Raw genomic sequence first — 21,750 nt, 5'->3', positions numbered from 1 at the left:
GTACATTTGATGCAGCAGTTATGTGAGCAGGATATTTATTTTGTTTTATTCACATCTTTCTCCAATCCTCTGGCCTTCTCTGCTTCCTTCTGGCTTCCAGGACTAAACTGACCAGTGCAGCAGAGAAGGAGTCGATCGCCATGTTTGTGCGGAACCTTCGGCAGCGGCTGTTAGCGGGTCCAGTCAGGGGCAGCATCATCATGGGGGTGGACCCTGGGTATAAACACGGCTGCAAACTAGCAATTCTCTCCCCTACCAGTAAGTCACCTCAAACTAAAGCAAATATCATCTTTTGTTGTGCACTATTTATATATTTGACCAAAGAGACAATCACATTTTTTCTAAGTTACCGGTACAGGAAGCTTATTTCAGGGTATTGTCGATACCTCCCAATTGAAGTTTGATCTGTCTTGTGCCATTTCTTTTCTTGACATTTCTATTTCTTTAATCTTCATGATTTTCAGGTCAGATTCTGCATACAGATATTTTTTACCTTCATGCTTCAAGTCAACAAAGAGAAGCAGAAAAGCTGCGTTATCTTATGAGCAAATACAGGTACTAATGCTGGGGGTGCTATGTAAGAGTTCACACTCGTATTTTTTATTTATTTATTTTTTTTAAAGTTAATTGCCTTCTACTTATTGTGTCCATAATAGCTGTACTAAGGTTGTCATCGGAAATGGGACAGCATGTCGGGAGACAGAGTCCTTGTTCGCCGACCTCATCTCCAGAGGCAATTTTCATCCACTGGACGTGTCTTACTGGTAGGTTTGAGGTTATAGGTCAGTTTTGATTTGGAACGTTACAGCCTGTATGAAATTAATCGACAGTTAATTAGTGTAATTGGAACCTCTGATGGACTCAAGGATTGATGTAGATGTCCATCATATCAAGAGTTAATTTTTTTCACCAAGAACCCTGGTTTATCTGCTGCTGTATATCTCTTAGATCCATTTATTCATGATTCTTTTTATTTAGAGTCCATCATCCAAATGCTGTTGATCTTCTGAAAATAAAAGTAATTCCAATAAAATGGCTGTAATTCCAAAACAGTCAGTGCCATATGTACCGGTATGTAATATACCTTCAGGTTTAGCTGGAACTCTGCCCCATTCCAGTCCTGTCGTGCAATTGCATATTTTACAATTTGAATGAGAACAGATGACACAGATTAAGAAAGAGACAAATTTCAATGTGTCCTTTAAGTGAATCTTGTCTATTATTGCTTATTAAAACCCATTAAAACCATCTGGACATTGTTTGAAATGGGGCCCATTAGAGAACCACGCTGTGGTCAGCGTTGTCTCTATGACCAGGCCTGCTTCACGCTGTAGAATACAACAGCGCAGAACCCGGGTCCAAGCAAAACAACCGCTGCTCTCTCCTTTCTCACCCTCTTCCTCTCGTTGCAGATTTCCATGTGCGATTGTTGACTTGAGTTCAGCATAATTCTAAGCGTTGTTCCCAGTGCTAACCGCTAACCTTTTGTGTCACTTACAAATGCTTCCACAGTATCTTTGAATTTATGCACAGCAGGTCATACTTAGGGTGTACCTCTCCCCCCTAAAGTTTCATATTCTGTTTGTAAGAGAATTCTTAAGTTGCTGTCTTTATTAAGTTAACTTGATACTGGAGCGTGTAACATTCCTGCCTTTCATAACATCTGAAAACGTTGGACAAGCTGTCTCTTAAATGTCCTGTTATGTAAGGTTTGCCTGATCTGATTAGCTGCATTTCTGAATAATGGCACATATCAGAGGTCCATTGCTTCAGAATGATTTGCAGAATGAAAAATTTTGACATGTGTTTGATGTTTATAGTTGCTGCTGTGATGATATCGCGTGTACTTGCCTGGTTTGGTTTCTTTGGAATGTGGCCCTGTCTTCTCTCACCATCTATATTCTCTCCAAATTCACCACTGCCCTGTCTTCATTTCCATCATCTGGATATTTTAGGTCCTTCATGAAAGCTTTATTAAAGTAGTGCTTTTCCAGACTGCTCTTAAATCTAGGTCTTGAAAGGGAAAAGGACAAGCATGTTTTTATCTGGGAGCAGAGTTTAAGTGTTGTTGAGTTGCTCAGCAGTGTTGAATTTTGTTATTTTTTTAATTGACGTTCTCACTGTGATGGTTTTTAAATGTTCTTCAGCGAGCCTCTTTATAATAATGGTGGTAGGGCAGGATGACTTCAAGAGCTAACGGTCGTTTCCTGATTGTGGGTCTTTCCCCCCTGCTGACTGACCCATAGCTGACCCTGGACCTGCCACTAGTGAAGCATCATTATCCCAGCTCCACGGATGATGGCACTGACAGAGAATGGGTATTTAGCATCAGGAGCAGCAGGGGGTCTCAGAGATAGCTGGGACTGTCATCAGTGTAATTAATTAATCCCAGTTGCTGGTCCACTTGTGTGCATTTATAAATGTGACCATTTCTCCTGTCCGCTCCTCTCCTCTCCTCCTCCTCTCCTCTCCTCTCCTCTCCTCTCCTCTCCTCTCCTCCTCTCCTCTCCTCTCCTCTCCTCTCCTCTCCTCTCCTCTCTTTTTCTCTTCTCCTCCTCTCCACTAGTTCATTAAACACCTCAGTCCCATTTGCACCATCTGCTTCATGTCTCCCTGTGAACCTTCATTGTCACCACCCCCACTCACATTCTCCACCCATTCTTCCCCACCCGCCTGTCTCTGTCTTTTTCTCTCTGTGATTCTGCCTCAGTGCTCAGCTGGAATGACAGTCAGAAATGACAGCCTGCGGCATCCTTGTTGTGTGTGTGTGTGTGTGTGTGTGTGTGCGCGTGTGTTTGTTTGTGTGTGTGTGTTTGTGTGTGTGTATATTCATATAGTGTTTTTTCCAAATAGACCTCTCTCAGCAAGTTACCATAATTTGGATTGAATCTTTAATACAGTCAAACAAGCATCCATGTTAACGTCAGTAAAAGTTTTTAATGTTCTCCCATTATGAACCAGAGGGCTACTGTGCCTGAACGTAAAAATCGGTTATATGGGGAAACTCTGGATACAAGAGAGTGTCAAAGAGAATTTCAGCATTAGTTCAACTTTGACCTAATACAAAATTAAATAAAGTGCTCATGAACTAGCAGCAACTGAAGCAATCATAGTTGTATTAAGTACATAAATATAAAGGAGGATTTGTTTATTTGGCCACTCCTAAGGTTTTCTATGTTTCTACGTTCCTTTCATTCACGGGGATCTGCTTCATTTTATGCTGATTTGTGTCCCTTAAGTAAAATATATGAAAACCATCTGGACCTTGTTTGATGTGGCCCTATTACAGAACCACAGTGTCTCTGAGCAGGCCTGGTCCACTCTATAGAACAGTACAGAAACCCAGTCCAAGCATAATAACCACTGTTCTCTCCTCACTGCTCAGTTCCATGTGTGACTGTTGAGCTGACTGTAAAAAATATAAAAGTGAATCAAACAAAAAACTTTTTGTGAAAAGTTTGAAATCAGTGTGGAGAGACAGTGTAGTAAATAAAATTCCAGCTAATCTTGTAACTTATAACACATCGAAATGTAGTGATACCTGAAGCAATCACAATCATATTAAATCAATTATGTGCTGTTAATTAGGCTAATAATTTCATTAATCATTAGTGGAGTTTGTGCATTTCACTGCTATTTACAGACTTTTCGTAATATTTATTAATTTAGAAAACAAACTCCTCTGATTTCATCACAGTCATTTTCTGAGTTACATACAGTTTGACCTGTATGCATATATATTTTTGTCCTGATCATCAGTCTTTGATTGATTTTTATTAACATCTGCTTCCTGTGAGCATTTCTGTGGTTTCTCTGCAGTAATACCAGTGAAACCTGACCTTGTCTGTCATTGTGTTTTAACACTGACTGGTGGGGCATCCAGGCTTTGTCACAACTCAGAAGAATGTTGAACATTGGCCAGACAGATGCATGTGTGTGTGTGTGTGTCCTACTTGGAGAGGACCAAATGCATTTCACTAACAAAGTGAGGACATAGGGGTTATGTTTAGTTGGTTAGATCTTAATGTGATTGTTAGAGTTTGGGCTAGTAGCTGGAGAGTGCATTATGTCAATGAAAGTCCTCACAAAGACACAAGTACACCTGTGAGTGTTTGCACGCACGTGTGTGTGTGTGTGTGTGTGTGTGTGTGTGTGTGTGTGTGTGTGTGTGTGTGTAAAGCTCATTTATTTCTTTTTGAATTAACTTATATTTTGCAAATACTGTTTCTCTCAAGTACTATACTTCACAAAATACCAAAAAACTTCCGCTTTGGATAACATGAAAAAGTTAGATTCATCATTCCTGGATTTTGGACTTTTGTATAACCACCTCATACCTCTGATATTATCAGCAGGTCCTCATTATTGTACAGGCAGTCCAGATTTGTCTTCTGGTTACTCGACTTGTCCAAGAGCAATGCTGCAGTTGCAGCAGTCCGTGACCGCGTTGCCCTCACTTCTGGTGGGATGAGATCATTATTACTGGCTTGCTGATGGACCTGCAGGACAGGGGTGGAGAGTGTATTTATGACTGTGTGTGGGTGCCGTTGTGTGTATCCCCTGTCATGCCCTGTGTCCAGGCATGCTCCCAGGGCCAGATTTGGTGAGTGATGAACCAACAGTGGCAGGAACAGGGATGACTGGGTGAGATTCAGGCACTCAGGCCTCACTGAGGGTCCGGAGAAAAAGTGAGGATGGATTAAGAGGCATAGAGAACATGCACGGAAGTGTATGTATGTATGTAGAAATGACTGCATAATACAGATGTGGATGTCACAAAAACATACACAGTACAATTTTATAATATAATATTATAATATATAATGTATAATTCAATATATTCTTATCCCTACCATAGTCTTAATTGCCATATTCCTCATTGGATATAATATTCAGTATGTTTCAACCGTGTGTTTTGATTGGTTCCACCTAATTGGTTGCAAAGTGATGTCAGATTATAGTAAATGTAGGTGGTGGACAGTGATTATCTGCCAGCTTCATCACCCAGAGCTGCTGCTCTCCTCCCACTGTCCTCGGACTGTGGACCTTCCTCTCCCCTCCTGCCATCCTCCACGCTCTCTCTGTGGTCCAGTGTGTGACAAACCTGTGCGATAAGTCTTTGTGACATACCATGTATGTAGTTGAGATTTGTGTGTGTGTGTTTGTGCGTGCGACACAAGTGTAGTCCATTCCTGCTCCCAGATTGACGTGAGTGTCTGTGAGGCTTTGCTCTTTTCAGATGTGCCTCGCACTGGCAGCTGCAGTTTATGTGTGCGCGCCTGCCTGCCTGCCTGCCTTCTAGCGCCACTCTAGAGACTGACGGCCCCTGACACCTGCCATTTGGACGCTTTTCTCTGTGAAAAATGTCATCTTCTTCAAACCCGACGTGTCTGTCCGTGTGTGTGCATGCGCGCGCGCGTGTGTGTGTATTTGAGGGATGGTCCATCCCTCAGTTTGCACGCCGGAGGTCAGGCTTTGCAGCTGACTGAACAATGGAGCCAAGCTGTTTGAGCAGCTGGGACACACAAACTTGAGTCTGTGCATATGTGTATTTAATTTATTTTGGGCTGGTAGCATGACATCACAGCTCCTTCTAAGGTATAGAAACCAGGCCAAACCAAGCATACTTTATTTTAGGATCCTTATGGTCCCACAATTGTAGGAGCTATATTGTGCTCCGTGCATGTGCTCATGATATTTGGGGATACAAGCAATTGAAAAATAACTCTTTGAATAAGAATAGTTAATTTATATCTTGTTTAACATTTGCTATTCAAATATTCTATAAAGCTATGAGTCAAATTAATAACATGAGCCTTCTTAAAGGCTGGCATCTAAGGTGCGACCTTCGATTTAGAAGCAGTAACACACTTTTTCCTTCTAACACCCCCTGTTTAGTTTTTTTTGTCAATATCAGATTATGCAGAGAAAATTGTCCTGTTTAGTCTAAAGAACGTGCTTGGGGTTTTTTGTGTTTTCTTTTCTTTTTTACAATAGAACTCGAGGAGCCATGAGGCTGTAACAAGGTATCAAAGCATGTATTCATCCAATCTTCTAATCTTGGGTCTCTTGAAGGCCATTAGAGGGCCAGTCGTAATGAGACTCTTTGCATTTCAGGCCCGAGGGTTTGTCTCAGAGACCGGCAGATAGTGAGGAGTTTACGACTTTGCCCCAGGATGGGACGGGATTACCACAACATTGCTTTACACTGAGAGGCATCCATTGACTTTGAGATTATGTGTGTCCACGATTTGACCATCCTCCCACTTAGGTCAGAGAACAGACAACCTTCTGTTGGCTGCCAAGATGACGCCCTAACTGTGGCTATGGGCACCATGTTGATGAGGGCTTAGAGCTGTATCCATGACAGTGCTATTACCTAGCTGCCCCAGTGGCAGCCTTAATCAAGTTAGACATGATAGGGCCATGTGGCCTCCCTTTCTTTACTCCCCCTATTGTCTTGTCTTGAATTATTTTTGTTCCTTGTTTAAAACATCTGTCTCTCTATTGTCTCTGATTTATAGCAGCTTTGTTTCCCAGAAAAAGATGAGCTGCCTACAACTTTAATAGTTGTACGTTTCCATATGAGAGTTGTGGGAGGGGCCAGAATTATGCATTCATCCTTATGCAATTATCCCTATGCAACACAAATTAAATACCAGTCTCTCTTTGATCTAAAGAACATGTTGAGGTGTGATGTTTAAGAAATTTTTTTTCCTCACATGTGAGTGTGTGTGTGTGTGTGTGAGAGAGAGACAGATTGTGTCAGGTTAATGACCAGCTCTTTTTTGACCCCATCGAAGGTCATGTGTCTCTGCTCGTTAGTGGTGTCGCCATGGCGATATGTCAGCTGTCACCACGATGGACAGAGAGCTGACGAAAAGAACAGTGAAGCGGAGGGAGGGATGAATAGAAAGGACGGGCAAAAGCAGGAGGGAGGACAAGTTCATTTAAATGTGATTCTCATCAGAAGGCCTCTGCCATTCCTCATTAACAAGATATTTGTAATTGGCAAGGTTGTTGTGGCAAGGTCCAGGCCTCTGGGACTGTGTGTGTGTGAGTGTGGACATTGGGGATGATGCTGACCCCATCATCATATTGGCCAGCCCTTAGGAAAATGCCCCCCTTTTCATTCTGTAACCCCCCCAGCCTCTCTTTCTCCAGCCCCCCGAGAACAGAAAGACCAAACAGCATGACAGCTTTAATGTACGTGGCGTTAACACGGGTATCAGTGGCTTTGTTGTACCATCAGTCTGTCTTTGATAATGGGTGATAAGCAGCTCACTTTAGATAGAATATATTAAGGACTGAGACTGTCAAAAGGGTAAAACTAAAAAGAATTATAGCAGCTCCAAGTGCTCAAGATTAGGTTTGCTGTTCAGGATTTTAATATTTATAAGTTCCAAGCCAGTGCACCTACATGTTATGTTATGTGGTATGAAATGAAATCTAAGAATAGCAGATTTAATAAAACATTAAAACATTTGTTCATCTGAAGTTTTCCTATATGATATAATAAAGTATTAATGTAATAAGTGTTGTTTCGCGGCTAAATATAGGCACATTATAAAAGTGAACGTATTTTATTTTCCAATATAACAAATTGAATTTTTTGTTGATAAAAGTTCACTTCCCTTAAAACACTGTGTGATTACATTAATATTTCTTAATTCTCTTAGTATATCGTGCAGAAATGTCTGTTCAGCTGTTGACCTCTAGATGGGAGTAGCGCCACATAAATTGCGATTACACCGTGGAGGTCTAGTTTCCGTTTGTCCTTTTCAACATGATTCTTTAACACCCATTCATTTTTAACTGTAAACATTTATTTTGTCTTTTTATCATTATTTTTGATCCTCTGTATTTTCTTTCTTCCCCAGTATCACCAATGAAGCAGGAGCGTCTGTATACAGTGTGAGCCCTGAAGCAGTGAAGGAGATGCCCGACCTGGATCCCAACCTAAGAAGTGCAGGTATACTTTAACAGACAGTGTGAATTGAATATATATTGATAAACGTAGATCCCTTGGTTAGTATTATAGAGTTTACATTTTTTTAATTTCACGAGCAAGGAATCTCCTCCTCCTAGATGTCATTCTTCTTAAGTAATAACTGTGCAGCCTGGTGCCCTTTAGGTGTCAGCAGAGTCATATTTATCTCTCTAGGAAAGATTTTAACTTTGGCCTAGAGGAAGGGATGCTGCTCAGCCTCGTTGTGGTAGAAGAAATGAGAATTTTTCATCCCAGCAGAGTCCACACAGCGCTGCTATAACTGGCATCCTCACCCATCTGATTGTTGCACCTCACCTCGCTCTCTTGAGTGACTAATGACTTCTTTTTCTGCGTTTGCTCCATCTGTGGCTCCCTTTATTATAGTGCTGTATTTTGTTAATAACCATTGAATATGTGGTGGGCTGTATTACTTGCCACAACCGTTTTTTTTTCTTCTTAGATATATCAGGATACATGGAGACGGCATTAATTGAAAGAGTCGTGGGGAGTTTTGGTGGTGCACTGTGCAAGGCCAGCATTGAAACTCCATCCCTGTCTAAATATTATCTCAGGCAGTCACCTCTCACCGCAGCCAGAATAGAGAGAAGAGAGAAGAGCCATTGATTCTAGACATACTTCCACTATTGCATCCCAACCCTGCTTTTTCTCTCTGTCTGTCAAATCTGGATCAAACATCATGAAGCAGATCATTGAAATTCGCACACAGCTGAAAGAGTGGTCACATCTCCTCACAATAAACATGTTAAATAACAGTATATGGAATTTAAAAAAACCCAGATTAGATTCAATTTTGATATTCTCATTCATTCTTTTCTTCCCCCCACTCTGTGTTAATGAGAATGATGTCATGTATTATGGTATGTGATCCAGGTTGTTGGTAATTTTTCTTCTGGTCAACAGCTCTGCCAGCGTGATCATGGAAAAGACATTTGGCCTCATGTGTGGTAGCAGGCTGAAACTTTACAGACCCCAGAGCTAAATGCAATCTCGCTTCGGTTAACATAGACTTTGCGTTTGTGTGTGTGTGTGTGTGTGTGTGTGTGTGTGTGTGTGTGTGTGTGTGTGGGGCTGTGTGTGTTTATATGCAAGATTTGGCTTCATGTACATGGTTCTTGTTAACTTTATGGCTTCAGAGGTTCCTCGGGAGGCTAAATGACAGGTGTGAAGAATCCATTTGGAAGCCAGCCTTAATTATTGTTATTGGGGTTAGAGGAATATAATTGGGCTTGGCCTGCCCTCAGGCCATAGCTGTAATATATGGAACATTTGCATATTCAGTAATTATAACAAATATAGATTTGCATATTCAGCAACTGTGATTAAGACTCCCATCTTATGATATTGTTTGTGTGTGTGTGTGTGTGGTTTCCACAGTGTCTATTGCGAGACGTGTCCAGGATCCCCTAGCTGAGCTTGTGAAGATCGATCCCAAGCACATTGGGATTGGAACCTACCAGGTTAGCGTATAGATGTAATTACTGACATTCCAGCTATTTATTTTTTAAATAAATTCTATAACCCTTTTCTCATTATTTCCTTGGTACTTGGAAATAGACATATGTTTTTCATTGAATCTAAACTCAATTTTCAGTGCAAGCAGTAAACTACAATAGAGACATTCATTGAGAAATGATTATAAGTTTAGTTATTATTTTAGTTAGTTGGGGCTATTTAAAACCTTTTTTTAGCCTAACAAAACAAATGCATTATGCAAATCAATGCAACACAGATGGTATCTGCTGTCAAGTTTATATTTCTTACTGAATGCTTTAAATATTATATAGTGATCTATGTATTACTTTTTAAAATTTGATTCAAACCAATCGTGTGACTGGACAACCAATAAAATAGCAGGTGAACAGAGAAGTAGATAAATATGCCTGATAACTGTGTCAACAGATGATGCTGGGATTGACAACTCAGTTAATTAATGGCGATCATGGGTGACTTAAGTGTGTAATGCGTGCCTGCTCTGTGCTCTATGTACTCAGATGAGTGCGCAGATGAAACAACAGTTAGCTCAGTGTTGATTTTGTTCACCAGTATGTTTTCTTTGTAGGAAAGCCTGAGTCTCTACGATTACACCAGTTATTAATGCAGAAACGCTGTCCTCATAGTTGGTGTGTTGTGTTCATGGGAAAAAGGAACAAAAGGAGGACGATTAGAAATTACATAGGCAAGTAAAAGGTGGTAGATTGAACAAAAAGAGTTACTGTCTGGTTTTACTGACTGGAATTTTCAGTGGAAGACCCTACTTTTTTGCTTGGCTGTCTTAGTTAGTTTTTAAAATAAAGTTTTAATGTTTTGTTTAGTTATTTGTCCTGTAGAAATTGTATTCTCTGGCAGTGATATCTCAGGGTTGGGATTATAAATGCGAGCTGATTGTTCATATATATGTGTGACTGAGGTCACAGGCCCGTGTCTCTCAACACGTCCTGACTGGGTTCTCTGGGCTGCCTGTGGACCTGTACCTCCCGCTCTCAGATTATGTGACTAGATCAACAATTGATAAAATAACAGGGTAAATAAACAGAGAGTGCTGACAGCTATGAGATGAGACATCACTCTGACCTGTGTCAGTCGCTTCCCAGAGAAGGGATTTAATGTGTGTGAAATGATGTAAAGGAGGCTGGGAGTGAGGAAAAGTGCACTTGCTGCAGGGGAATGAGTGCTCTCAGAGTTCTTTTGTGTGAATCGTTGCATTTTGAACTTTGTGAAAGTTTATTGCCTTTAGACCCAAACGGCTTAAGAGCAGATGTAACTCTAGACAGCTGGCACAGCAGGCCTCCTCCCCCCCCACACCCTCTGCTGGCTGAGTGAGTGACAGGTCTGACAGGAAACTGGAAATGAGCTGAGGGCTAAAAAAGTGAGGCCTATTAGATTGGGATTGAACATAACTGTTGCTGTGGGAACAATGTTTCTCTGTAGTGGTTGACAGATTTTTATGCACGGCAGTTTGCAAAGATGCACATTTGCCGCTGTACGGGTGTTCCTTCGCTAGTTTGCTGTTACCTGCAGCACATTTATTTTCAAAAGGCTACTGTTGCGCCTTGTAATTTTTGGACACTTACATGAACAAACATGTTGGGATCTTTCAGAATTAGCCTGTGAAGGTGCGGCTTTGGACAGCTTGTTCGTCACCAGTCAGTTCTTATGCTATACTCTGCTGACAGGTGGGTAATTCCCATGACCAACAGGTCTCCAGGCTCCAGACAAGCATACATGCACATTAAAGCGCTGCTGTGTAAGAAAACATTACCTGTGAGCCGGATATTAACAAAACTGTCACTCTTCTTACATCTTTCAAAAACTCTCCTGCTCAATTCTTGCTGTCAGTTTTTTTGGAAATGTTATCTCCCTTCATCTGCATATGATTGTTAAACTGAAATAAAGCAGTGGAATAACAAATGACACAGATTTATACATAAAATCACTTTATATATGATGGAATTATATATACTTGCAATTTACTCCTTTTTTTTTCCTTAATAGCTTCAGCTCTCTCGACTTTAAAAAGCGTACAATACAATTAATTCTCTGATATTTTCATTTTAGATTTTTATTATTTGTATTATAAAAGCTCCACAAGAACTGGCATGGTCCCTTGAGAATAATACTTTATAACACTCCTCATATATTTTTAATACGTATCATCAGTACTGTAATAAAACTAAATCCGACCATGTCATTTGCACTTCCTGTGGCTCTGTTGAAACTTACACTGTTTAAGTGCGATTCTCATGCTCTCATTTGCAATCCCACGCAAGAGTGCATGTGTGATTATGTGCATGATTGTTGTGCAGGAACTTGAGAAATAGCCAATAGGCATTCATGAAAACTGACAGAGGAGCATAAAGAATCACCTTTCTGTCAGATCACTTTCAGCTGCAGATTTACAACCAGCCTTTAACCATGCGTGTATTCACATGCCTGGATTGGAAAAATCTACAGGATTCTGATGTTCGTCAGGGAAAATATGACCTTTTGTTGACCTCGAGTATAAGTTTTATTGTTAGATGTTTATTGGTTATCACCCTGCAAAATGTGTAAAAGGATAAAAAGACATCAAGAGGATGAACGTAAAATAGTCCTCTTTATTGATGAAGACTTAGTAGGTTGTTGTACCTTCAGTTGTATTTTTGTATTATTACTGTTATTACTGCGTAATTCAGAAATGTCATTAGAGCCTGGGCATGGCAATTACAGTATTTAAGCTAGACAGAACTTTATTATATGGGTTTAAGTAGTCTCATTTACTTTTATCCTCTCTCAGCCCACCAGGAATATGATAGAAATATGAAAATTAGTTTGTCATGTTCCAGGCAAAATGCGGTGTGGAAATTTGATCCTGTAGTTTATGGTCTTTTTACAGTTATCCTTCCATCATTCACTGCCCTCGGGCCCTGCGTAAACACAGCCATTCTGACTCCAGTATGGTTCCAGTCATATTGGCATCATTCATAATTGCCACCTCATTCAGCTGTTAGTATAAAGACCTCTGCCCCCTTTTTCATCGCCTTCAACACCTCAAAAGTCGGCACTGGTGCTCTCTGCTTGTCTTCCTCCCTGGTCTACTTGAAACTTCTTGGAAATGTGCTTCCTGATATAAAGTTAGGTTTGTGTTGGGAAGATGCAAGTCAGAGCAATGAATGTTTGGTTTAGTGGATAAACTGGTGGTGAGAGGGCTGGAGGGTACAGGAGTCATCCCTGGCATCAGTTTGTGGTGCCCTGTGAGGTGATATTGGAAATGGAGCATGGTTCCATGTCCATTTTGATCTTTTCTGTTACTGGGTGCAGAAGTATAATCCTCTAGATTCTTTTTTACTCTGTTTAGTTTTGGAATACTGATGAGGTCCTAACTCACATTCATAACTGGCAGTTTCTTTTAGCAGGATTTGATTTTCTGCTACAGGAGGAAATGTGTGAAAAAATTATGAAGTCATTAACAAGCATGCAAACCTTTATTTATGTAATAGAAAACAGAAATGGAAGCTATAGCCCATAATTCAGGACATAAATGCTACATAATGGATATAAAGTAAATTCACATTATATAAAGACATATTCAGTTGTAGAGTTGTGAATTGATATGTTCCCAGTTACATTTACTGGAATAAATTCAGCATTTGCCAAAGATACGTGCGTTCACTGCAGCTCTGTAATCCTGAAATCATTTACAAGCTTTCAAATATGAGGACACACACACACGCACCCACACACACACACACCCCTCCACCTTTCTCATGTAAACTGGTTTTCTAATGGGTGATTTTCTCTTCTGTGTCTTGTCTCTGTCTTTGTCCCTCCCCTTTTCTATATTCACAGGAAATTGTAAATATTTCTAAAAATCCCAATTTCAATGTCCAAAATGTTGGTTTTGTTTAACCATTTGACTTGTAGTGTATTATAGTATTTCACTTTCAACTCAAGTCACTTTTTTCTTTCGAACTTGTGAAGTAAATTAATTCCATGTCTAGCCATTGGCATGACACCTTAGCAAGAAAACATTCCAGCTATGTGTTCTGAGTGCACACCCCACCATTATGAACATTGTCGACAGTTATTAAAATGCTGCACGCATTGTTTGTTTTGGCCCTTTTGTACCCGAGTGACATTTTGAACTTAATATTTCAGTGAAATTATACAGCGATCATGTGATCAACTTTATTTTCAACAGGATCTTAGAAATTCCTTTCAATGAAAACTTTTCCAGCCTCTTAATAACAATCTGGTTTTGCGGGCAGAGAACATTTGTGTAACTTTTGCTGGCAGTGTGCATTAATATTTACGGCTTAATCATCTCACAGGACGTGTCATGCTGGTCTGTCACATCCTACAAAGCACACACACACACACACACACACAGAGTCATAACCAACAGTAGTCCAGTTTAAACTGTCAACTAATCCTCCAACAGTTGCAGTGGCATCAGTAGGAATTTAGCAGCTGAACTCCTTGGCCTATATCCCTTTACATAGACTAGTGCCTTTGTGTGTCTGCTGAGCCAGTTGTCTGTCATTTTTATGTTTGACTTTAATGAGTTCTTCCCGTTTTTTCCACCCTTCCTAGCATGATGTGTCAACCAGCGCTCTGAAGGCAGCACTAGATGGCGTGGTGCAGGAATGTGTGAGCTTTGTGGGTGTGGACATCAATATGTGCTCTGAGACACTGATGAGGTAGATGAGACATCAAGACACAAACAAGTACACACACACACACACAGGGAAAAAACACGTTCTGAAACCTGAAACGCATTGGTCAGATAAGTGCTTCATTCACGCTCATGCATGAGGTCTTTGCACTCTTGCCTCTCATTCTGAAGTGTAATCAACAATCAGGAGTGATGCGTGTATACACGTATGTGTATGCGTGCCTCTAAATTTCTGCACACAGAATACAACCAGTATAAAACAGGCTGGCATTAGCTGCAGCTTAGGCATCAGGTCATCTGTTTACCTGTCTGCTCTGCAAGTGAGTTTTTTCCATTCCTGCAGAAGTTAATGTTACCCACACATACACACACATTAAATACACACAGACGTGTTGATGACTGAGGTATTATGTTGAATGTTGACATTGCCGTGTGCCTTAGTGTGAGTGAGTCACTGTAGACATTAACAGAGCAGACCCAATTCAGTTTCAAATCACCTCTTTTCGTTGCCAAAACTGAACATAGAGTTTACCCTCACGACATTTTGGCTCATATGTCTCTGGTGCCTGTTTGCTCCTGCTTGGTTAATTGCCAGCCTCCAGTCTGTACAACATGCACTGGTTATGTGCACATGGAAATCCTGCTAAATGTAAAGCAGGTATGACCAAGATGTTTGTGGGTATCATTTATTTTGTGACTAAACTGTGGTTTTCCCAAAGATTTATTTTTACTGGGCTCTTCCTCACATCATCAGCCACTGGGAAACAGAGACTTCTAGAATCAAACACCCTGACCTCAACCAGATTTCTTTGAGGATTTTGTGTGTTTTATGACATGTACACTACATAAACTGTTGTCATCTTTTCTAGGCATGTAGCAGGTCTTAATGTAGGCAGGGCACGGAGTATTGCAGAGTGGAGAGAGCAGAACGGTCCCTTCATCAACAGGGAGCAACTCAAACTTGTCAAAGGCATGGGGCCTAAGACTTACCAGCAATGTGCCGGCTTCATTAGAATCAACCCACAAACCAGGTGTTCATGCAAGTATCTGCAAACCCATGGAAACATATCTTAGATTTACTACCATACTGTATTTATCATGAACCATTAATGTATGTGGATAATGTAGAGGTGTTTCAATACAGCCTGTTTTATTGTGCATTAGGCTGGGAGTAAATTATAGAACTTGCAGGGATCACTTTGAATCTCAGGGTCCTGCAAATGAAAACTAACTCATCATTTTATTTTCCTTTTTCATTTTTAAGTACTGTATCTTCACTTCCCTGCGTGCCAGCAAAAGCAGCAGCTAAGAAGGGCAAAGGAAAGGCTGTTATCAGTGTATCAACATCTTTTAATCCTCTGGACCAGACCTGCATACACCCAGAGTCCTACCATGTAGCACAGAGGTACAGAACACACAAGTGCAATATGTATTTCCAGAAGTCTTCCTGCAGTCCTAGAGATCCTCATTTGCCTGTATTTGTCATTTTCACCTGTAATGGTTTCTATGCCTACATACAGTATATCTGGCTGCTTGGTGCTCCATTAGGAAGAATAGGATGAGGTGCATATTCCCCACATGTCAAAAAGATCTGTCCCTACCCTCCTGATCCAAGCATGTTTGAGCTAAGATGAGGTTTTGACACTCTTTCCCATGGTGCTGGTTATACAGAAGTGGGGACTCTGACTTGTCTTGCACAGACATGGGACATAAAATCTGTGTGTGTTTTTTTCTGACTTTGTGAATGTGATTCTCTTTCCCATCCTTATTAGCATCAGAAGCTTGAGACTTTATATCTGCTGTGTTTTTGTGCGTGCATGCGATGTGTGTGTGTATGAAAGAGGAGGGCCCCTCTCCTACAGCTGTAGTCACTCAACTGTGTTTAGTCTACATAAGTTCTGACAATAGTAGCTCAAAGCATCGTTCCCCTTATGTTGATGTGCCTCTAATGGCCTTCAAGCATGTGTGTGGGTCGGCATGTCTCTATGTGTGAAGATGGATTGTTGCACTTGTATGAATTTGGGTTTTTCTGCCGTTATTCCTCATCCACATAGCAAATGTTTCCTTAAACATCCACCCATCCTTCCAAACTGCCTGTCCATCTTTCTCAGGGGTGTTTGTTATTACATCTCTCAGTGAGGTGCCAAAAAGCTCCTGTTGAAACAGGGCCTTCTTAAATGTCACTCATCATTACTGACAGCTGGCAGGGTTTTGCTCGTCCAAAATATGCACTTTTGTGCCATTAAATTTCACTTAAATCATTAAGCATTTTCTCTTTTGCATCAGTTACTTAATTTGCTTAGCTTTCATTCTGCAACCAGCTTAAAATCTATGCATTAAATACAGAAAAGGTTTCAAAATTGTTGCCGCAAACAGATTTAAATATAATGACAAGACCTACAGCAGACAGCTTTTCCTCTCTTCTTATATCTTCACCTGCCACTGATAGAAACAGGATGACGGAGGAGAGTACTGTGGAGGAATGTGTGTTTGAGTGTGCCGTTTATGGTGTATAAAGAATATAGTGTTCATCACATTAGGGAAACTGGATCTCCACTACTGCTCACAGCCCACACATCACCCTGTCTTTGTAACCAAATACACACACGCAAAAGCATTTACACACAAACGGTGCACCTTTTCTTCAGCGGTGGGAGGTGTTCGCTTTAACCTTTTCACAAATATATAATACAGCAGCATTTCTGTGGATGTAATATTGGGGGGGAGGGGGGGTGGACACAGTTGGGGTCCTCTCTGGGATCATTTCTCTGATATGTACCAGTCGGGGCCCAGTATTGCTATTATACAAGACAGAGTAGATCCTTACTGTGGGCCTGGATAAAATCCTAGCCCACCCATCCCCATGCACACACATGCGCACGCACACAGACACTCAAAGACAAAATGTAGGCTGTAATTATGAGTATGAACCCCACATAGAAGGAGGCCTCCAGACCTCTGGTCTCCCCTAAATGCTAACACACACCCTTAGAATAATGATTTGGTCAACACACACTGATTCACGCACTCACACACACCTGTTTAATCCACCACCCATCAAACCCTCTAGGATCCAGAGCCGAAATTCAGCCTGATAATTAAACACCGCCGTTCCTCTCATCGATCTGCTTTATTACTTATATGTTGAATCACTTACAAGTGTTTCCCTTCAGTCAGTCTGGAAAGATTTTTGTATTTATTATAATTATACTGATGATATTAATCATTTTTTCCATTAGAGAAAAGCCCTGGTGCAGCACTGGTTTGTGCAGTATCTCTGTATTGGCATCCACAGAGGGAATCCACTCGTTTCCTTCTTGCAGTAGAAGATGAGTTCGCTGGTGGGGGCCTCTCCGCTCACAGCTGTCTCATACATAGTTTGTACACAAGCAGTGTCCTGTTACATCCGCCTTGACCTTGCTGTAGCCAAATGAGCAATTTAGGAAAACATGGGAGTGAATCAACGATGTGTCTTTGACTCCGCGTTGGTTCCTCCATGGCTCCACCTGTTGCGTCCATCAGATAGAGGGATGACGTGGATGGATATGTAGCCTATTTGGCGTCAGGCAGCCAGTCAGCGTCATCCATCATGGACACCACCCAGCTGGTGCACACATACATGGAGGCAAATGCATCCACATCCATCAGCAGCTGTGGAAAGTGCCTCGTATAAATCATATTTACACAATAGTCACACAATCCCCACCCAATGCAAACACACACACTTTGCTACTCTGTGCTTCAGTGAGTGTGTTTAGAATGCAGAATAGCTAATTAGTTTGGATTTATAATAAATTTTAAATGGTGTGAACTGATTGACTGTCTAGACTTCTTGGATGTGGGACGTTTGACGACAGTAAAGCCATAGAAAGAAACCTTTCCAGGCAGTTGATGGATGGACAACGAGTCCAACCTCAGCGCAGTGGAGGCACTTTCATAGGACAAGGTGTCAGGGTGTTTACAGCCCACACTGGATTTTCTGGACTTATTAGGGAGTAAAAGAAATGTGTGTGTTTGTCCTCGTGTGCACTGTTTAAGCAGAGAAACCCCACCTTGTCACCTCATGACTTTGTGTACTGTAATTACTCCCGCACCTTTCCTGCTCTCCTCTTTTCAGACTATTTGCTTTTCACTGTTTCTTTTCTGTTTGCCGTATTTGATACTCAATGTCTTAATTTTGTGATTATTCTGTCAGCAACAGTCCGTCAGTATTTTTTTGTCCTGCTTCCTTGTTATTCCTCTGTTTTTCTGTTCTGTTCTTCTGTTTTTGTCTCATGAGTTTGCTTTTTTAGCCAGTATGTTATAAGTTGCAGCAAAAACACAAAAAAATGACGGTAATTATGACATTTTGAACAAGACCCTGGTGCTATACAACTTAAACTGGTGTCGTAAACATAAATGGCTTTATAATGCTTTTCTTATTCTATGTTAAAAACTCAAATCTGATTGATTATTCCACTTGAATGTGAAAGAAAACCTGGATTTAAGCCACACAAGTGGCTAACTGTGGTTTTCCTTATAACATGCTTGTATCTGTCCTCACAGTTAGACTTTTATGATCTAATTACAGTTACAATCACTTTTCCCAAAATTCCTTCATATCCATACAATTCAGTAACGACGGTACTAGAGTGGGATGAGGCACCACTGTGACTTCCTGTTAGCGTAACCCGTTCTATGTTCAACACAATCTCATAACAATAAAAAAAGCACCATCCTCCGGCTGTTTTTTAAAAACTCACCTATGTTTTACAGTTCTATGAGATAATTTAAACATCATGATTGGAGGCACAGCTTCTTATTTTACATCATTTTGCATCACTCTTTTTGTTAATGACTCCTCCAGATTTCTGTCTATTGTGGGGGGCAGTACTGACCCGATCGGGAGTTCACAGTTACGACAGCGTGTGGAGAACAAACTCAGGAGCAGCAGCATGGAGGAACTGGCAAAGACAGTGGACACCAGCACCGAGACCCTTCAACTCATCACGGATGGCCTCACGCAGCCCCCCGGCTTTGACATCCGCCAAAGTAAGAATCTTGACACACATATCTGTGATTTAACAGTGTAAAATACTGACAATGCAGATTAGTTTGAATCCAACGTAAACATCTGCTCCGTAGAGCTACAGACGACCACTTGTGACCTCCTGCGTTGTCTGTCAGAACACACACCGAGTGTTCCTGTGGCACAACTGTAACTCGCGGTGTAACTCGATAGCCTCTGACAGGTCTGCGCTTCCTCCCCACAGCTCAGCAACACAACTGCTGTGTTTCTGACAGAGTGTGATGGGTGCAACAGAGTGAGATTGGACAGAACATCTTTAAAGTGGTCTGTCAGTAGTTTAACTTCAGTTTCTTATTTAAAAAAGACACGTGTCCCTGTAACTGCGTATGAAGCTTTAGCGCCAAATTTGTGAAGTTCTGGGACAAATAAGAAGCCGCTGACGCCCATGGAAAACTTTTTTTCAGCCTCTTCTGATTGTAGTACTAAGAAAACAAAATGTTGAAGGTATCTTGTCAATTCATGACACATTACAAAAAAGAATGCTTTGAAAATATATTGAGCCAAAAAGAGGCTGATGTTCTTATGAAAACAGAATGAAATTGGATAAAATATTTAGTAGAGATCGATGAACTGTGGATTGTGTAAGAGATAATAAGGCCGGTGCTTTATTTGAGGCCTCCTTTTTCATTCAGTTTAATGTGAGCAGACAAAAAGTAGAGACAAAGTCGGTGCTCTCTTCTCAAAATTAGGGAACATACCATCGAGGTTCATTTTCAGGTTGGCCCTATTGGGTTGCAGTGCGCTGCACCCGGCCTCCTTGTCACTGCTCAGCTGAGTAAACAGATGGGCTGAGGCTACTGCATGAAATCAGTGCTGTGGGGAGGATAATTGAACGGGACTATTTCCTTGGGTGCAAACCTTCCTTGTTTGTATTAATGGTACAAAAAGGAAAACGATCTTGGCCCCCGAACAGTCCGAGTGGAAAGCGGTGTAAAATAGAGTGCTGAGAAGAGTAGAAGTATGCTGACACAGGTGTTCGGTTGCCATATGACATACAATATGTGTTTTTCATCACTGCAGTAACCTTTGCTGCGGCGCGTCACCTTTCACTGCCTATTGTATAGAATGTGCTCGCATCATACAGGAAGTCACCTTTAACAGACTGGAAAGACACCAGCAGTCATCACACATGCAGATGAGCGCACACCTGCAAAGCCATGGAGGCATCACATCATTGATCCTCTTTCTTTCTTTCTCTGCCATCCTCAGATTTTGGGCAGGCAGATTTCAAACAGGGCATCGTGTCAATGAGTGATCTGCAGGTGGGTACCGTCTTGACGGGCCGGGTGGACAACACGGCTCTGTTTGGCGCTTTTGTCGACATCGGCGTCGGCCGTTCAGGACTCATTCACAAAAGTAACATCACTCCAGACAAGCTGCCCGTCAACCAGCGCCGCCGCAGCCTGGCACTGGGGCCCGGGGAACGGGTGGAAGTCCGAGTCTTGAATGTGGATCATCAGAGGGGTCGCATTGGCCTGGATCTAATCAGGGTCCTGCAATAGAGTCAGTTCATTACAATGTTCAATTCAGCAGTGGAATATATACCTCACATACAGTAATGCTGCTTAGAATTTTAAGTTTAAATTGTCTCTGTTCTGTTATACATTTAAAAGCCAATAGTGAAAAACCTCCACCCAGTTTTCTTCCAATCCTAGTTTTTGATAAACAGACTGTTCTGTTCAAGAACTATGTGCTAGCACATTCCTGTTCATTGCACACTAAACAAGAGTTCCTTATTCAAGGTTCCTTAAATGGAATACTGTTGCTCCTCAATGTTCTGCTCAATAACAAATACTGCTGCTTGTTTTCTGCAGACATGATGATAATTCTGGCATTTACTTATGATGGTTTGCACTGTTCTCTTTGTTGTTTCGAATCCTAGTTTCTTTTCTCTTAGTAACCTGCAATGTTAATGAGAATTTTTGACATTTTAAATATTTGCCTTTTTTTTTTACGTTCACTAAAATTAAAAAAAGAAAAAGTTTTGGGTTAATTGATAAAAGTGGAAGGATGGTGAAGGACGGAGAGAGAAAAGGAAGGTGGAGGAAAGAAGACACCAGCGCAAAAGCTTCAGCAGTGGGTGGAGGAGTGGATCTCAGCGGGAGGAGGGAGCGTTTCCATCTCCCAGACTGCAGCAAAGCCTGAAGGCTTTTTAGGCACAGTCCCAGACACAATTATCCCAGGACACACAAACACACACTAATCAGCTGCTTCAAAATTAATCCCAGACTCCCCATCCACATTATCTAATTTGTTTGTTTTTATGAAACTGGAATAAATAAAATAATACATAAAGCAATGCTGGAGAAAGCCCCCAGTCCCATGTGATAAACCTTCAGAATACCTAATCACTTATAGAACTGCTGCAGGAGAATATTCTGGACACACAAACACAAAGAGACGTTCGATCAGTATAATCAGTAGTGGCAGGTTGCTTCTCGATGATCTGACAAAACACACACACACACACACACACACAGACACTATATTTGCATACTAGATTTCATTGTCTGCTTCTTG

At 41.2% G+C, this 21,750-nt stretch overlaps 1 protein-coding gene across 2 annotated transcripts in view; it reads left to right on the top strand.

Moving 5' to 3' along the window:
- Nucleotides 1-21,211, top strand: part of srbd1 (S1 RNA binding domain 1) — a 28,589-nt gene extending 7,378 nt beyond the window's left edge. For both annotated transcript variants that reach the window (XM_057047484.1, XM_057047483.1), the window contains exons 12-21: nucleotides 101-258; nucleotides 465-555; nucleotides 657-764; nucleotides 7,881-7,972; nucleotides 9,386-9,468; nucleotides 14,081-14,187; nucleotides 15,032-15,193; nucleotides 15,427-15,567; nucleotides 19,009-19,193; nucleotides 20,440-21,211. In XM_057047484.1, coding sequence (XP_056903464.1) covers nucleotides 101-258; nucleotides 465-555; nucleotides 657-764; nucleotides 7,881-7,972; nucleotides 9,386-9,468; nucleotides 14,081-14,187; nucleotides 15,032-15,193; nucleotides 15,427-15,567; nucleotides 19,009-19,193; nucleotides 20,440-20,732 — 1,420 coding nt within the window. In that variant the 3' untranslated portion in view covers nucleotides 20,733-21,211. The remainder of the gene's footprint in view (nucleotides 1-100; nucleotides 259-464; nucleotides 556-656; nucleotides 765-7,880; nucleotides 7,973-9,385; nucleotides 9,469-14,080; nucleotides 14,188-15,031; nucleotides 15,194-15,426; nucleotides 15,568-19,008; nucleotides 19,194-20,439) is intronic.
- Nucleotides 21,212-21,750: the final 539 nt, after the last annotated feature.

Source organism: Takifugu flavidus, chromosome 11 (assembly GCF_003711565.1).
Source record: "Takifugu flavidus isolate HTHZ2018 chromosome 11, ASM371156v2, whole genome shotgun sequence".
Lineage (NCBI taxonomy): Eukaryota > Metazoa > Chordata > Actinopteri > Tetraodontiformes > Tetraodontidae > Takifugu > Takifugu flavidus.
This window is presented reverse-complemented; position numbering and strand designations above follow the sequence as displayed.